The sequence below is a fragment of the Pteronotus mesoamericanus genome, unplaced genomic scaffold (genome assembly GCF_021234165.1).
Source record: "Pteronotus mesoamericanus isolate MK-2021 breed Mesoamerican mustached bat unplaced genomic scaffold, CSHL_Meso_final scaffold_21, whole genome shotgun sequence".
Taxonomy (NCBI): domain Eukaryota; kingdom Metazoa; phylum Chordata; class Mammalia; order Chiroptera; family Mormoopidae; genus Pteronotus; species Pteronotus mesoamericanus.
In genome coordinates this window covers 23716048-23728052 of record NW_026555310.1, presented here as the reverse complement: position 1 = coordinate 23728052, position 12005 = coordinate 23716048, and the positions used below count along the sequence as shown (strand labels likewise).

At 36.0% G+C, this 12005-nt stretch overlaps 1 protein-coding gene across 9 annotated transcripts in view; it reads left to right on the top strand.

Moving 5' to 3' along the window:
* PLEKHA5 (pleckstrin homology domain containing A5) overlaps positions 1-12005 on the top strand; it is a 200610-nt gene that overhangs the window by 78904 nt on the left and 109701 nt on the right. Inside the window, exon 1 of one of the 9 annotated variants that reach the window (XM_054591386.1) lies at positions 2403-2522. The exons of the other annotated variants lie outside the window; for them this stretch is intronic. Within the exon in view, the coding sequence (XP_054447361.1) occupies positions 2518-2522 (5 nt within the window). The 5' untranslated portion in view covers positions 2403-2517. Of the gene's footprint in view, positions 1-2402; positions 2523-12005 lie in introns of those variants that run through there. 9 annotated transcript variants of the gene reach the window in all.

Below are 12005 nucleotides of genomic sequence, written 5' to 3'. Positions count from 1 at the left end.
TTTTCTTTTTCCTCTCTTCCCAGTGTTGACAGCCTTTACCCTCCAGCATTTACACCACCACACTGGCGCCCCCACCAGCCCCCAGGTCTCTTGCCACCCTCCTCCGCCGCCTCCTCCTGGACTGCTGCTTCTCCCTTCCCTCTCCTTTCTGCTCCAGGTCCTCAGTATTCACCTAGGCTTTTCAAAAAGGCCACCCCCCTCAGGTTCAACTTTTCTGAATTCCCCTATGAGAATGCTTTCTCACTTCCCTCTACACTCTGCAGAGCACTGAAGCACCTCCCTTTTGCTGTGATAATCTTATATTAGTTATATGTACTCTCTTTTTTTTTAATTGATTTTATAGAAAAAGTGAAACATGTGCCTTGACTGGGGATTGAACCCATAACCTTGGTGTATCAGGATGATGGTCTAATCAACTGAGCTACTCAGCCAGTGCCTATGTGTACTCTTGCCTCATTGTCTCTAAAGTCTTTTAAAGACAGACCTAGTCCTCCTTGTTTTTCTTCCCATTGTACATTGCCTTGCGCCATGCCTCATAGATAACATGTTCTCAATTCATGATTATAGATGAGAAGTACAGTAGATTTGTTTGTTTCCATCGAAGAACTTTTCCTTTCTCATTCAGGGATTTACAGCTTTCTGTAAGTATCCTTGGTAACCTACTCTTTCTATAGAATCCCTACCTTCACACATACAGTACACAAAACATAATACATATTTACACTTCTTGATACTCCTGTGGCTCTTGATATTTGCTCTTTATTGTGTACTCCCTCTTTTCCTGGGCTTTTTTTTTTTTAATAGCATACGGTAGCTATCGACCTTGCAGTTATACCTACCTACCTATTGCTCATTGTCAATAAGAGTCCGTTGCTTTGTTAGAATGCTAAAGTAATGGTATGTTAGTGTGTTGGTAGTTTTCTTTGAACTTAACTCACCGTGCACACACCCCCCCCTCCCCAAAAGGTGTTGGAATTAAGTGTGGTCCCATAAATGTTTCTCTGTGTTGTGTTTGTTTTTTTTTAATTCCTTTAACATTTTATTTTTTACAACCTCTGAACTTTTTAATGGTCTTGCCACATCATCTGTGAGGGACCAGTCTTAGCTGCTGCTGTGGAATTTGTCTATGTTCTATGCCCTCTTGCTTTCCCAGGCCTTCTACTTAAATTTTGGGAAGAAAGGGGGGTAAACAAGTCTACTATTCACAAAATGAGACATTTGTATGAGGGGAGTGGATAGGTATGGAGTTTATTATAGAGAAGTGATAGAAGCAACCAGGGAGGGTTGTGAAGGAAGGAATATCATAAATTAGTGTAAGGGCCCATTTAAAGATGGATTAGCCCCGCTCTGGTGGTGGTTTGCTATCCCAAGCTTGTTGTGTCTAGTACATGAACACTTCCTATTTTTGCTTGTTTGCCCAAGGTGAAAGCGGGAAGTGGGTTTATGTAAGTTGTCTGGTGGTTTTGGCGGGGCCGTATCTGCTGTGCCAGATTTCTGTTGCAGCAACATTGAAGTGGTCGCAGTGAGCAGAGGATAAGCTTCTTCACCGTATTTCCATCATGCAAAACTATGTGGTACTGGCAGCATCTTACCAGAATAACTAGTTATTTGATGATGCAGACATACATATGTAAACTATTTGGTTTATTTGTGTGTACATGTGTAGCATTTTGTAAAAATTATTTTTGAAAATGTAAAAAATAAAAATCCTGTTTATAGCTTCAGCAGCATTGGGATGAGGTTTGTTGTATAAACAATATAATCTATTATGTGTAATGCACAGATAAGAAAAATTCTATTGCTATAGTTTAAAGACAGCAGACATTTTTATTAAAGATACTGAACATTTCAGTTTATTAATTTTTATAATATTTCTAATATTTCCATAGAAGAAATTAAATTACTGCTAGTTTGCAGATGGTTTTATTTGAATAGGCAAGAAGACAGAACAAAGGGTTAAAAAATGAAATATGAATGGCTTGTAGTTTATTTATCAGTGGTCAGGTTTACTTACCCTGGTAGGGATCACATCTTGAATGACATGACATTTCCAGTTCATGCCAACGCTTTTTGGAATATTTATGTTGGCACAGTGAAATATTGAAACCTAAGAACTTGTTTTAATAAAAGTGTAGAAATAATCATTTCCAGTCACATCAAGTTAAATGAACCATGGAGATCAGGAAGTTAAAAACAAATCAATTATCATTTGAGGGTTCCGTGTAGTTTATTGCAGTTAATGATCTTCGATTGAATGTGCAGCTCTCTGAGTTTGTTTGGAAGTAGGCCATCACACGCCGAGATGAAACACCAAGTCATTTAAATTAGAAACCGAGCATGCTCATAGGAAGTACTTTTGGAGGCTGCAGTGTAGTTCAGTTTTATTTTAGTTAGAAGAGCAGAAAAGAGATCATAGTGTGCTCTTTCGTCGTCATTCTGTCAGAGAGCATGTAAATTTGTCCTGGGGAGCCAGAAGCCTAAGACAAAGAGAAGATTCCAGGTTTCTAGCAAAAGGCTATGTGGTGAGTTGATTAGCTGTCTTATTCTACTTTATAATCGTTAGCAAGGCTATGTATGTCTTAACATCTGCTGCTTGTTTTATACTAAGCTGAAGCTTTATGTAGAAAGTAACTTGGCTGAGACTGGGAGAAATTGTTTTTGCTGTCCAGGTCTTTCTTTTGAATATTTCCAGAACATTTGTACATTTCTGAGGTGACAAGTTCATAAATTGCTATGCTGATACTCCTTCGTGTTCTTCACAAATTTCATTTGCTCACTGGTGCTGAATAATTCTGGCAGAATTATGTGCTGAGGGAGTTCAGGATTTGTCTGTTGGAACACTTTGGCATTTTTGTTCTTGTATTTTAATGAAATTATATATTTTTTTCTTTCACATTTCTACACTAAATGCAAAAAGTAGTAGTGGTTAAGACCCACTTAGTATAAGAGCAAGAATTCTTTAAAGAAAATGAGAAGGGTATGTTGTAATAGGTACCTAGTGTTCAAATGGTGGCTCAAAAATAAGTTGGTTTTGTAATATTATTACAAATTATAATTGGTCATTTAAAATTCTCTAAAATAAAAATGAGATTGACAACATATTTGTAAAATATGTTATAATTATTCATCATTCACATTTATAATTTGGTCTGTTTTTAGATACTCAGTGAGCTACAGAAGTGTTTAGAGCACAATTATAGTTTTGCTGTTTGGTGCTCTTACTTCCCTTGAGCTCAAATTATGGTGATTGCTAGAAAGATGTTTTGGGATTATTTTTATTATCCAACATGTACATTTCTTACTATGAAATTGAAGGGAGAGTATTTTGTGCATTTTTTCCTATATTGTATTCTCACAGTATCAAGTGATATTTAAAATCCATATGTACTTTATAATGAACATGATTTTTATTATATATTTATAAAAGATAAACTTAGCAACTAAATCTTCAGGGTATTATCTTGGAAATTAAAATTGCATACTCTGCTTGAGATAAATCCTTGTGTTTTTGGAGATCTGAAGGAAAGGCATAAAATTACCATATTTATTTCCTTGGGGGAAAATAGTGTTTGAAACAGGAGAGTCAGGTAGGAAATTTGAGATATAGATAGTGCTTTAAAGAGTTCTAGAAAAATGATGGGGGGTAGGACGGGGAAGAACAGGAAGAGAATACTAAAAGCTTAGTGCCTTCATATGCCAGGCAATTATGTGATCCTTTCCTGAAATATCTTTATTTTGTGAACTGCCCCCACTGTGTCATTTTCCAGGGTTGGCACATGTAAGGGAAGTGGGTGTATATTTCAGCTTGTATATTCATTGGAAAGGGAAGGTTAACAGTTAGAGATGAGGCCTAGGTGACAGTACTCAAGAAATCTGTTCCCACTTCTAAATACTGACTCACTTGTGTGACCTTGGGCTCTGTTTATTTCCACTTTTTAAAAATAAAGTATTCTACCATGGTAAAAGGAGGCTTATTTAAGGTTTCTAAAGTAATAAGACTATTTCTTGGCCTCTTGCAAAATTTATGAGGTGCCATAAGTCATTCACAGATAGCTGCTGTGCGGGGAAAAAAACAAGTATTGCCTTTATGGAATCTTATCAACTGCTTTATTTTTTTTTAATTAAAAATACTTAAAATGTTTTAAGTCCTCTGTAGTCTTTGAAACTAATTTACCAGAAATACATTTTCCATGTATGTTATATAATTAAAAAAATGACAGATTTTTACCTTCTCCGTATTTATTCTAGACTATGGATAGTCATGAAATTTTCATGGCAACATTATACTTTATACCATTTTTCTCTTATGTACTTTGTACCATTTACCTCTAATTATAGATCGTCATAGGTCTTTGATAGAAGGTAAATAATCAAGCAGCAATATTGTCCTATAATTATGTAATATAATATAGCTACAAAGGCTATATATATTACAGTATATAAGTATATCAAAGTAATATGTTGTATACCTTAAATTTGCCAATGTTATATGTCCAATATATTCAATTAAAAAGATAATCAATGGAACCTATTGAAGAAAAGTAAAGAGAGGAATATGAAAATAAAAATTAATCATGACAAGAATTTCTTTGTAAAAATTAGGTGTACACCTGTATATTTTGTTGATTTCCAAATCATTAAGTTCGTCAGCTCACATATTTAACTTAACAGTAGCCAGTTAAGGAGCATTTATTTCCCAACTTTCATGAACTTCAGTAATGCTTAAATATTCCAAGATCTTACTTGAAAATAGGGTCTGTGTGGTCGTGTAGGTTTGGGGAATAAGGGGCCATGAGGGCTTGTTTATAGCAGAACTTCTTGGCCTTTAACATCTTGTTCAGAACTTTATTATAGACTTAATTTTTTTCTGGAATATGGTTTACTTTCAAGAAGAAAAATCAATACGTGATATTAAAACTTTAGCAAACATTTTAATAATTCTGCCTGTGAACTCATATTGAAATACCTGGATAGGGGGAGGCAGAGACAAATGTATTTAAAAAGTAAATAAAAAAAAAAAAAAGAAAGGAAAAAAAAAAAGAAAAGAAATACCTGGATAAGTGAAGGAAGAATTATGGGTTTGCTTATATCTTCTAGAAAATTTTCTCAGTTCTTTTGTCATTTTTCATTTAGAAGAACAGTCTTATAATTACAATGTAGGTGGGATATAAAGCATATGATTAGATTTAGTTATAGTGATAGTAATGTAAGCTTAAATTAACATTTCTGAAAACCCCAAACTCTACAAGTGTAAGCAGTGAAAATATATGTATGGAATTTGGGGCACATTATGACCATGTAGAGCTTTGATAATTTTACAAGTTTCAAATCATTCTCTTAAAGTTACTCCTAGATTACTCCTGCAGAGAAACAAATTAATTTTTAAAATAAGGCTCGTACTGGGAGATGTGTTCACTTATTTGTAATCTGGCGGGCCTGAGTTCCAGCTTTCGCCACCTATGTATCTGTTCTCTGTGTTTTCAGTAGTGTAACCTAATAGAGTTTGTCCCTCCCAAGTGCAGTGCAGAGCCTAACACTAAATACCAAGTTTTGCAATGAAGAAATTAGTCTAATAATTTGGGCTTTTAAGGGCAAAAAATCATGAATTAATCATGAGTAGGGGGTGAACAGGGTCATGGGCTCTGTTGAGTTTTTATGCAAGCTTAATGGTCTGAAATATTCAGCTCTTGGAGCATTCTGTTCGGGTCTATGTGACGATGGCCAGGTGGTCCCTGGTTGTTTTATGGGCAGACCTGAGGCCTAAGGACAGGACAGCATTCCAGTGGATCTGTGACTCTTCAGAAGGGCTAATTTAATCATTTTAACTAAAAGTTAAATTCTAATATATTTAGTCTATTATGATTTGCTGTTTTAATAGTAAACAGAAATATCAATACACATCTTCTATATTTATGATAATTGACTTTTGTATAGTCACAAAGTAGGTGTTCAGTAAATGTTTGTCCTCTTAATTTCCTTTCCAAACAATTATGTATTTTCTGTATTCAAATTTCTTTTAATTTCATTTTTTCAAAATTCTTTTTGAAATACCAGACTTGAGGAGTATACAGCTTTATAAATGATAACAACTTAGAATCTCTGTATGATAATAGATTAAGCAGAATATATAAATGATAAAACATTAAAAGACTCGGTTGCGTGGCCAACTTTTATAAATACAGTAATCGCTAAGTGCTCCTATGTTCCAGCTGTTTTGGGCCTGGTAGACAAAGTGGCGAATATTTTGGCTAAAAAAAAAAAAAAAACCTCAAATTTGTTTTTATTACTATACCAGCAATTTTAAATAAGAATCACATTTAGTGAAGTATGAACTCATAAATTAGTAGAAACTTAACAGTACCTAACACAATTGGTACTCACTAAATGTTTAATAATTAAATTTTTCTTATCATGTTTTTCAATCCATATCCATGAACAAAACCATTTAAGAGCTTGTTTTTTTTTGTTTCTTTGTTCTCTGTTTTTGTTAAGATTGCTGTGCTTTAAAAACAAAACCCTTTTCATACTGTTATTTTTTAAAAAAACATTTAAATTATTAGATTCTGTTATATAATCTCCATAGTGACCTGATAATGTGCATTGACAGGGACAGGAAAATTTGGTGAAATCTGGCCCAAATGAGAGGTTAAATGGGTACATAGGTTAGCATTGGGAAAACACCTCAGATACTACCTTTAGGTCCATTGCTAGTGTACATTATCTTTCCTCTAGGGCATTTCTTCTAACACTAGTTTTTTTTTGTTTGTTTGTTTAATTTTTTAAAAAGTCCTCACTGGAAGAGTTTTTCATTGCTTTTAGGGAAAGAGGAAGAGAGAGAGGGAGGGAACGAGAGAGCAAGTGAAGGAAACATTGATGTGAGAGAGAAACATCAAATGGTTGCCTCCAACAAGCACCCCAACCAGGGATTGAATCCACAATCCCGGCATAGGAATCAAACGCACAACCCTTTGGTGTATGTGACAACGCTTTGACCGACTAGAGCCACCCCATCCAGGGTGTAAGACTAGCTTTTTAACAAATTCAAGGTCAGTTAGCTAATTTGATATAAAACTACTTTATTTTAAAATGCGATCTCGGGGGGTAGAAATGACTTAAGATAGATACCTCAAAAGTATGTGCAGTAGTTCCCCTCTTATCCATGGTAATATGTTCCAGGACCCCCAGTGTGATGCCAGAAACCATGGATGGAACCAAAGCCCATTTTTACTATAGTTTTTCCTATCCGTACATACCTGTGATTAATTTATAAGTTTGGAATGTAAGAGTAATAATAATTAATAATAAAATAGAACAATTATAACAATTCAATGAAATGCATTTGAATGTGGTCTCTTTTTCTCTCAAAAATGTCTTTTACTGTACTCACCTTCTCACTGAAAGTAGGCATTTTACAGCTTTTCTTTGGCATATCCAAATTTCCAGCATTGCTACTCTTGTGCTTAGGGTCATGAAGTCAAATAAGGCTTACTTGAAAACTGGAGCTCTGATACATTGACAGGCAATATCATAGCTTGTCTGCTCTCCAGGACTCATCTTTGGGTTAAGTTTTTCCAATTCAGGTGAACTGTCATGTCAGAAAGTATGCTTTGAACTTAACCAAAATTTTGCTCGAGACTATACTTTTTCCATAAGAATCAATCTCAAATTACAGTTTAAATCAATGAGAAGCTGTAATTTGTCTACTAAAAGTGATATGATAAGTATGTCAGAAGCATTATCTTTCCTTTGAGGCCAAGTTGCTTATGGCAAAAAAGGGAGGATTGCAGCAGTTAACAACTATCCAGCAATATCCATCTGGGATATAGATATCTTAATCCTAGGAAATAATGCAAATATCATTCCATATAAAGAAGTAGAAACTGTAGGGCAAAGGCTGTGAACGAAACTTAATTATATATGTTTCCTGGTTGGTCAGAGACCTTCTCAGTTTCACTACCTTTTCCCCAGTTCCCTAAAGAGTTTATAAGGAAGCAAGAATTTTTTTTGTACTCAAAGGGTAGATTTGTTTATAGATTTTAACAATGGCATTTCATAGTTACTGATGCAATTCTAGACATTAACATTAAGCTTAGTACATTGCATGTTTTCTAGCACTTAACAGAGGAAGATTATTAATGCTGTACACTTTTAATATATAAAGGTTATAAAATAATATTGTAAAAATATTACAGACATACAAAGGATATGAATAAGAATACCCATATATACTCACTATCTAGTATAAGACAAAACAAATTGCCAGTACGTTTTAAAATATGAACCATTTATTACTGTATTGCACATTTCCATTATTTTTAGGTAACTGAGGAGTGATTTAATATTAAATATCTAATTCCTACTTTAATGTTAGATTTGTATGATATATTTTTAACTACGTTTAAGATATTTTCAGGTAATGTTTTCTTTTGTATAAAATTGTTCTTAAGAGCAGTAGAATATACATGATCTTGATTGGGTAACTAAGATGGTGACTTCTAGCAATATGTTGGGTTATTGTCAGGGCTAAGATAGAAAGAATATAACTGTAGGAGCTTTTTTTTGTACCTAAATTAACTAGACTGTCTATAAACAAAAGATAGTGGAGCTTTGCCCCTTGACACTTTGTCCTTGGTTTTATAGGATTAATCCCCACCCCACCCACTGTGTATGGCGATAATGTCCTAATTTGTGGGACCCATCACTTTCTGAGGCAAAGACTTTGTAGGTGTGATTAAGGACCTTGAGATGGGAGATTATCCGTGATCCTGGGGCTGGGGACTGAATACAGTCACAAGTGTCTTTGTAAGGGAAGCGAAGCAGGGAGAGATTTTGAGCACAAGAGGAGGAGGTAATGTGACTCCAGAGGGAGAGATGAGGTGATGGAATCACAAGCCAAGGAATGACAGGGGCCACCAGAGGCTGGAGGGATCATAACCATGCCAGCACCTTGATTTCAATCCAGCAAAACTGATGTTTGGCCTCCACGACTGAGAGAGAATCCATTTCTATTGTTTTAAGCAACTGATTTTGTGGTAGCTTGTTACAGTAGTCATAGGAAACCAGAACAACCCCACAATACTGAGTTTATTAGGACCACTTCACCTTTTACCTTTGTCACGTCAACCTTCACAACTCTGTCAGGCGACACAGTTACTTCTATGAGACCTATCACACTATCAGAGTGTGTACTGATAACTGTGTTGCATGCAGAGAAAGGCCTGTACCAGGTACCCAGAGACCTGGGTATATTAATCCTACTTACCCTTGAGACTTTGAGAAATTTCTGTGTAAAATATATCTGCATTGTTCTAAAAGGGGTGTAAGAAAGCTTGCTTACACATTTGAAAACAACATAGGGAGAGAACATTAATTTAAAACAAGAAAGGGGGGCATAGAAAAACAAGAAGTCAGGAGAGATGTTGAATAAATCACTTTACCTCTACAGGCATTTGATTCTTGACCTCAGAAACTGACCTATATTTTATTACCAGTCCATATGAGAATTAGGTTGAACATTATAAAATGCTGCTCACATTAACTGAAGCTGTTTGTAATTTCCGTTACCTTATTATACTCCATGACCACGATGTTTGCTAATTGAGTGTTTGGAAGAGATGGAGTTTTCTTCTTCTCTTTACAAATGTAATACAAAAAATTTATTTTGCCTGTCATGTATTTAATGAGACTTGTTTCTAGAATATGTTTTTTAAAAAATTCCTACAACTTAGTAATAAAAAGACGTATAACCTAATTTTTAGAATGGGCAAAATATCTGAATACACACTTTGCCAAAGATTAAGTATCTGAAAAGATCTCCAAAGATGGGTGGGGTCCGTCGGGGACAAGTGCTGAGGACAGGGAGAAGCGGGCCGGCACAGGGAGGGCGGCACAGGGAGGACGCAGTTCCTCTTGCCCAAGGATCTGAGAGTGTGGGTGGCTTCCCAGAGCAGATGGTGTCTGTGTTGGGTTTTGAAGGATGATTAGGAATTTCCTAAGCAGGGGTGGGTAACACTAGGCAATGAACAGCAAGACCTAAAGCTCTCTTCAAGGACCAGTTAACTTATTTTAGTGCTGCTGGAGTGCTTGGTGTGAGGTGCTTGGGGACAGGGTGCGTAGGCACATCATGAACATAGATCAGAGCAGCATTAAGTGCTGATTACTTGCTAGCATTTGGATTATATTTGAGATGAGAAATTTAGGATGTAAACAGGTTTAACTGGGAATAAAGAAGGTATGGCCGCGTGGAATTTGAAATATGAATAGGGTATTCCTGTTGTTGAGAGAGCAGAAATTAGAACTGTAGGTCCCTGCAGAGCAAGAAAAAAATACTAGGGCAGGAGATACAGATTAGAATGTATAGGTGTATTAAAACACCAATATTATTATTAAATAATAACAGGGGTTGTTAAATAAGGACTGAATTAAATTACTTAAGGATGAAAGGCATAAATGACACAGCTCTGAAGAACAGGACCTTAAAGGAACCCAGTGTCTAGGCGATGTGGGCAGAGGAACCCTAGCAGAAATGGCGAACATGAGCGAACCAGCGTCAGATTAGGGAAACCGAGAGAGGAGCATAACTGTCAGGTGTTGCACATCAGTCCTGTGAGGTGAAGACCAAGAAGCATCCTTTGACTTGTGGCTCTTAGGAAGACGTCAGTGGCCGTGACTGAGGGCATGTGGAGGACAGAAGTCATTTTACAGTGAGTAGAGGAGCGAAGCCAGTGGGAAGGAGTGCAAACAACCAGTGGGGGCTAGTCTTTGGGCCAAGAAGAAGAAATTAATTTACGCAATGCCTCAAAGAATGGGAAAAATTAAAGTTTTTCACCTGGTATCATGAGCCCAATACAGAGAAGACTGAAGGCGCAGGAACAAGGAAAACCAGTTGTTAGAACAAGATCCCAGGAAAACTGGGGAGAAAACAGGTAAGAGAGAACAGAATGGAGGGCAGGCACTTCAGCTTCTTGAGAGGTGAAGACAGATAAGAATGGGCTTAAACTACTATTAAGACTTGAGCCATAGGGCAACAAAAGTTTACTTGGCACTAGAGAGATTGGATAGGTGGCTTAAGGAGAGTGACAGAAATTTTAAAATAGCTGCTGAAAGAAGAATGAAAGCAAATTAAAAAGTTGCCTGCCAAGTGGTATTAAGAAGTCATCTGAAGCTGGAAGCCAGGAGTTATTTATCACATCAATCTGCATGGGTAGATGCTGGTTTTCATTTAAAAGGCTTCCTTCCCTCCTTCCTTCCTTCCTTCCTTCCTTCCTTCCTTCCTTCCTTCCTTCCTTCCTTCCCTTCCTCCCTGCCTCCCTGCCTCCCTGCCTCCCTGCCTCCCTCTCTCCATCCCTCCCTCCCTCCCTCCAAAATTTATTTGCTTACTAAAAACTATTTTTTCTTTTGTAATACTTGGAATCTTTGTCAGTTTAAACTTGTTTGGGTTAGCCAAAAGTTTTTTTATGTTAAATATAAAACTATATAATGAATTATATATAATGCAGAGGCTATAACAGAATCCAGACATTGAGTAACTATGGAGTGTTTAGTGTTCTCTACCATGCCTAGATAGCCAAGGAAATAGAAACTCTGACATGTTATCAGATGAGATTTAGCCACATGTGTGGGTTGCATATCAGTAGTTTAATTAACACCCATCCTGCCCTACTTTTAAAACATTTTAAAAACATATTTGTACTTGAAACCATATATTCATATTCTTCTGAAAAATGTCATAATAAGCCGTGTAAGGAGCAGTCCTAATCTGAGACTGACTTTAAAAATGTATTTAGCAGTTTTTAAAAACTCTCAAATAATTTAGCAGGTTTAAAAAATCTGTTCTAACCAATTGCTACTGAAGAGCTGAGCTCATCTAGCAGATCTCATTATAGCTCAAAAATATTGTTTTAGATTTTGGTTTTCTGTCTAAATTAGTATCTCCAAAGGTGAAATGATAACTTGAAAATTAATCCCCATCTTATAAATAAGATGTATTAGAAAAGGTTGTATAA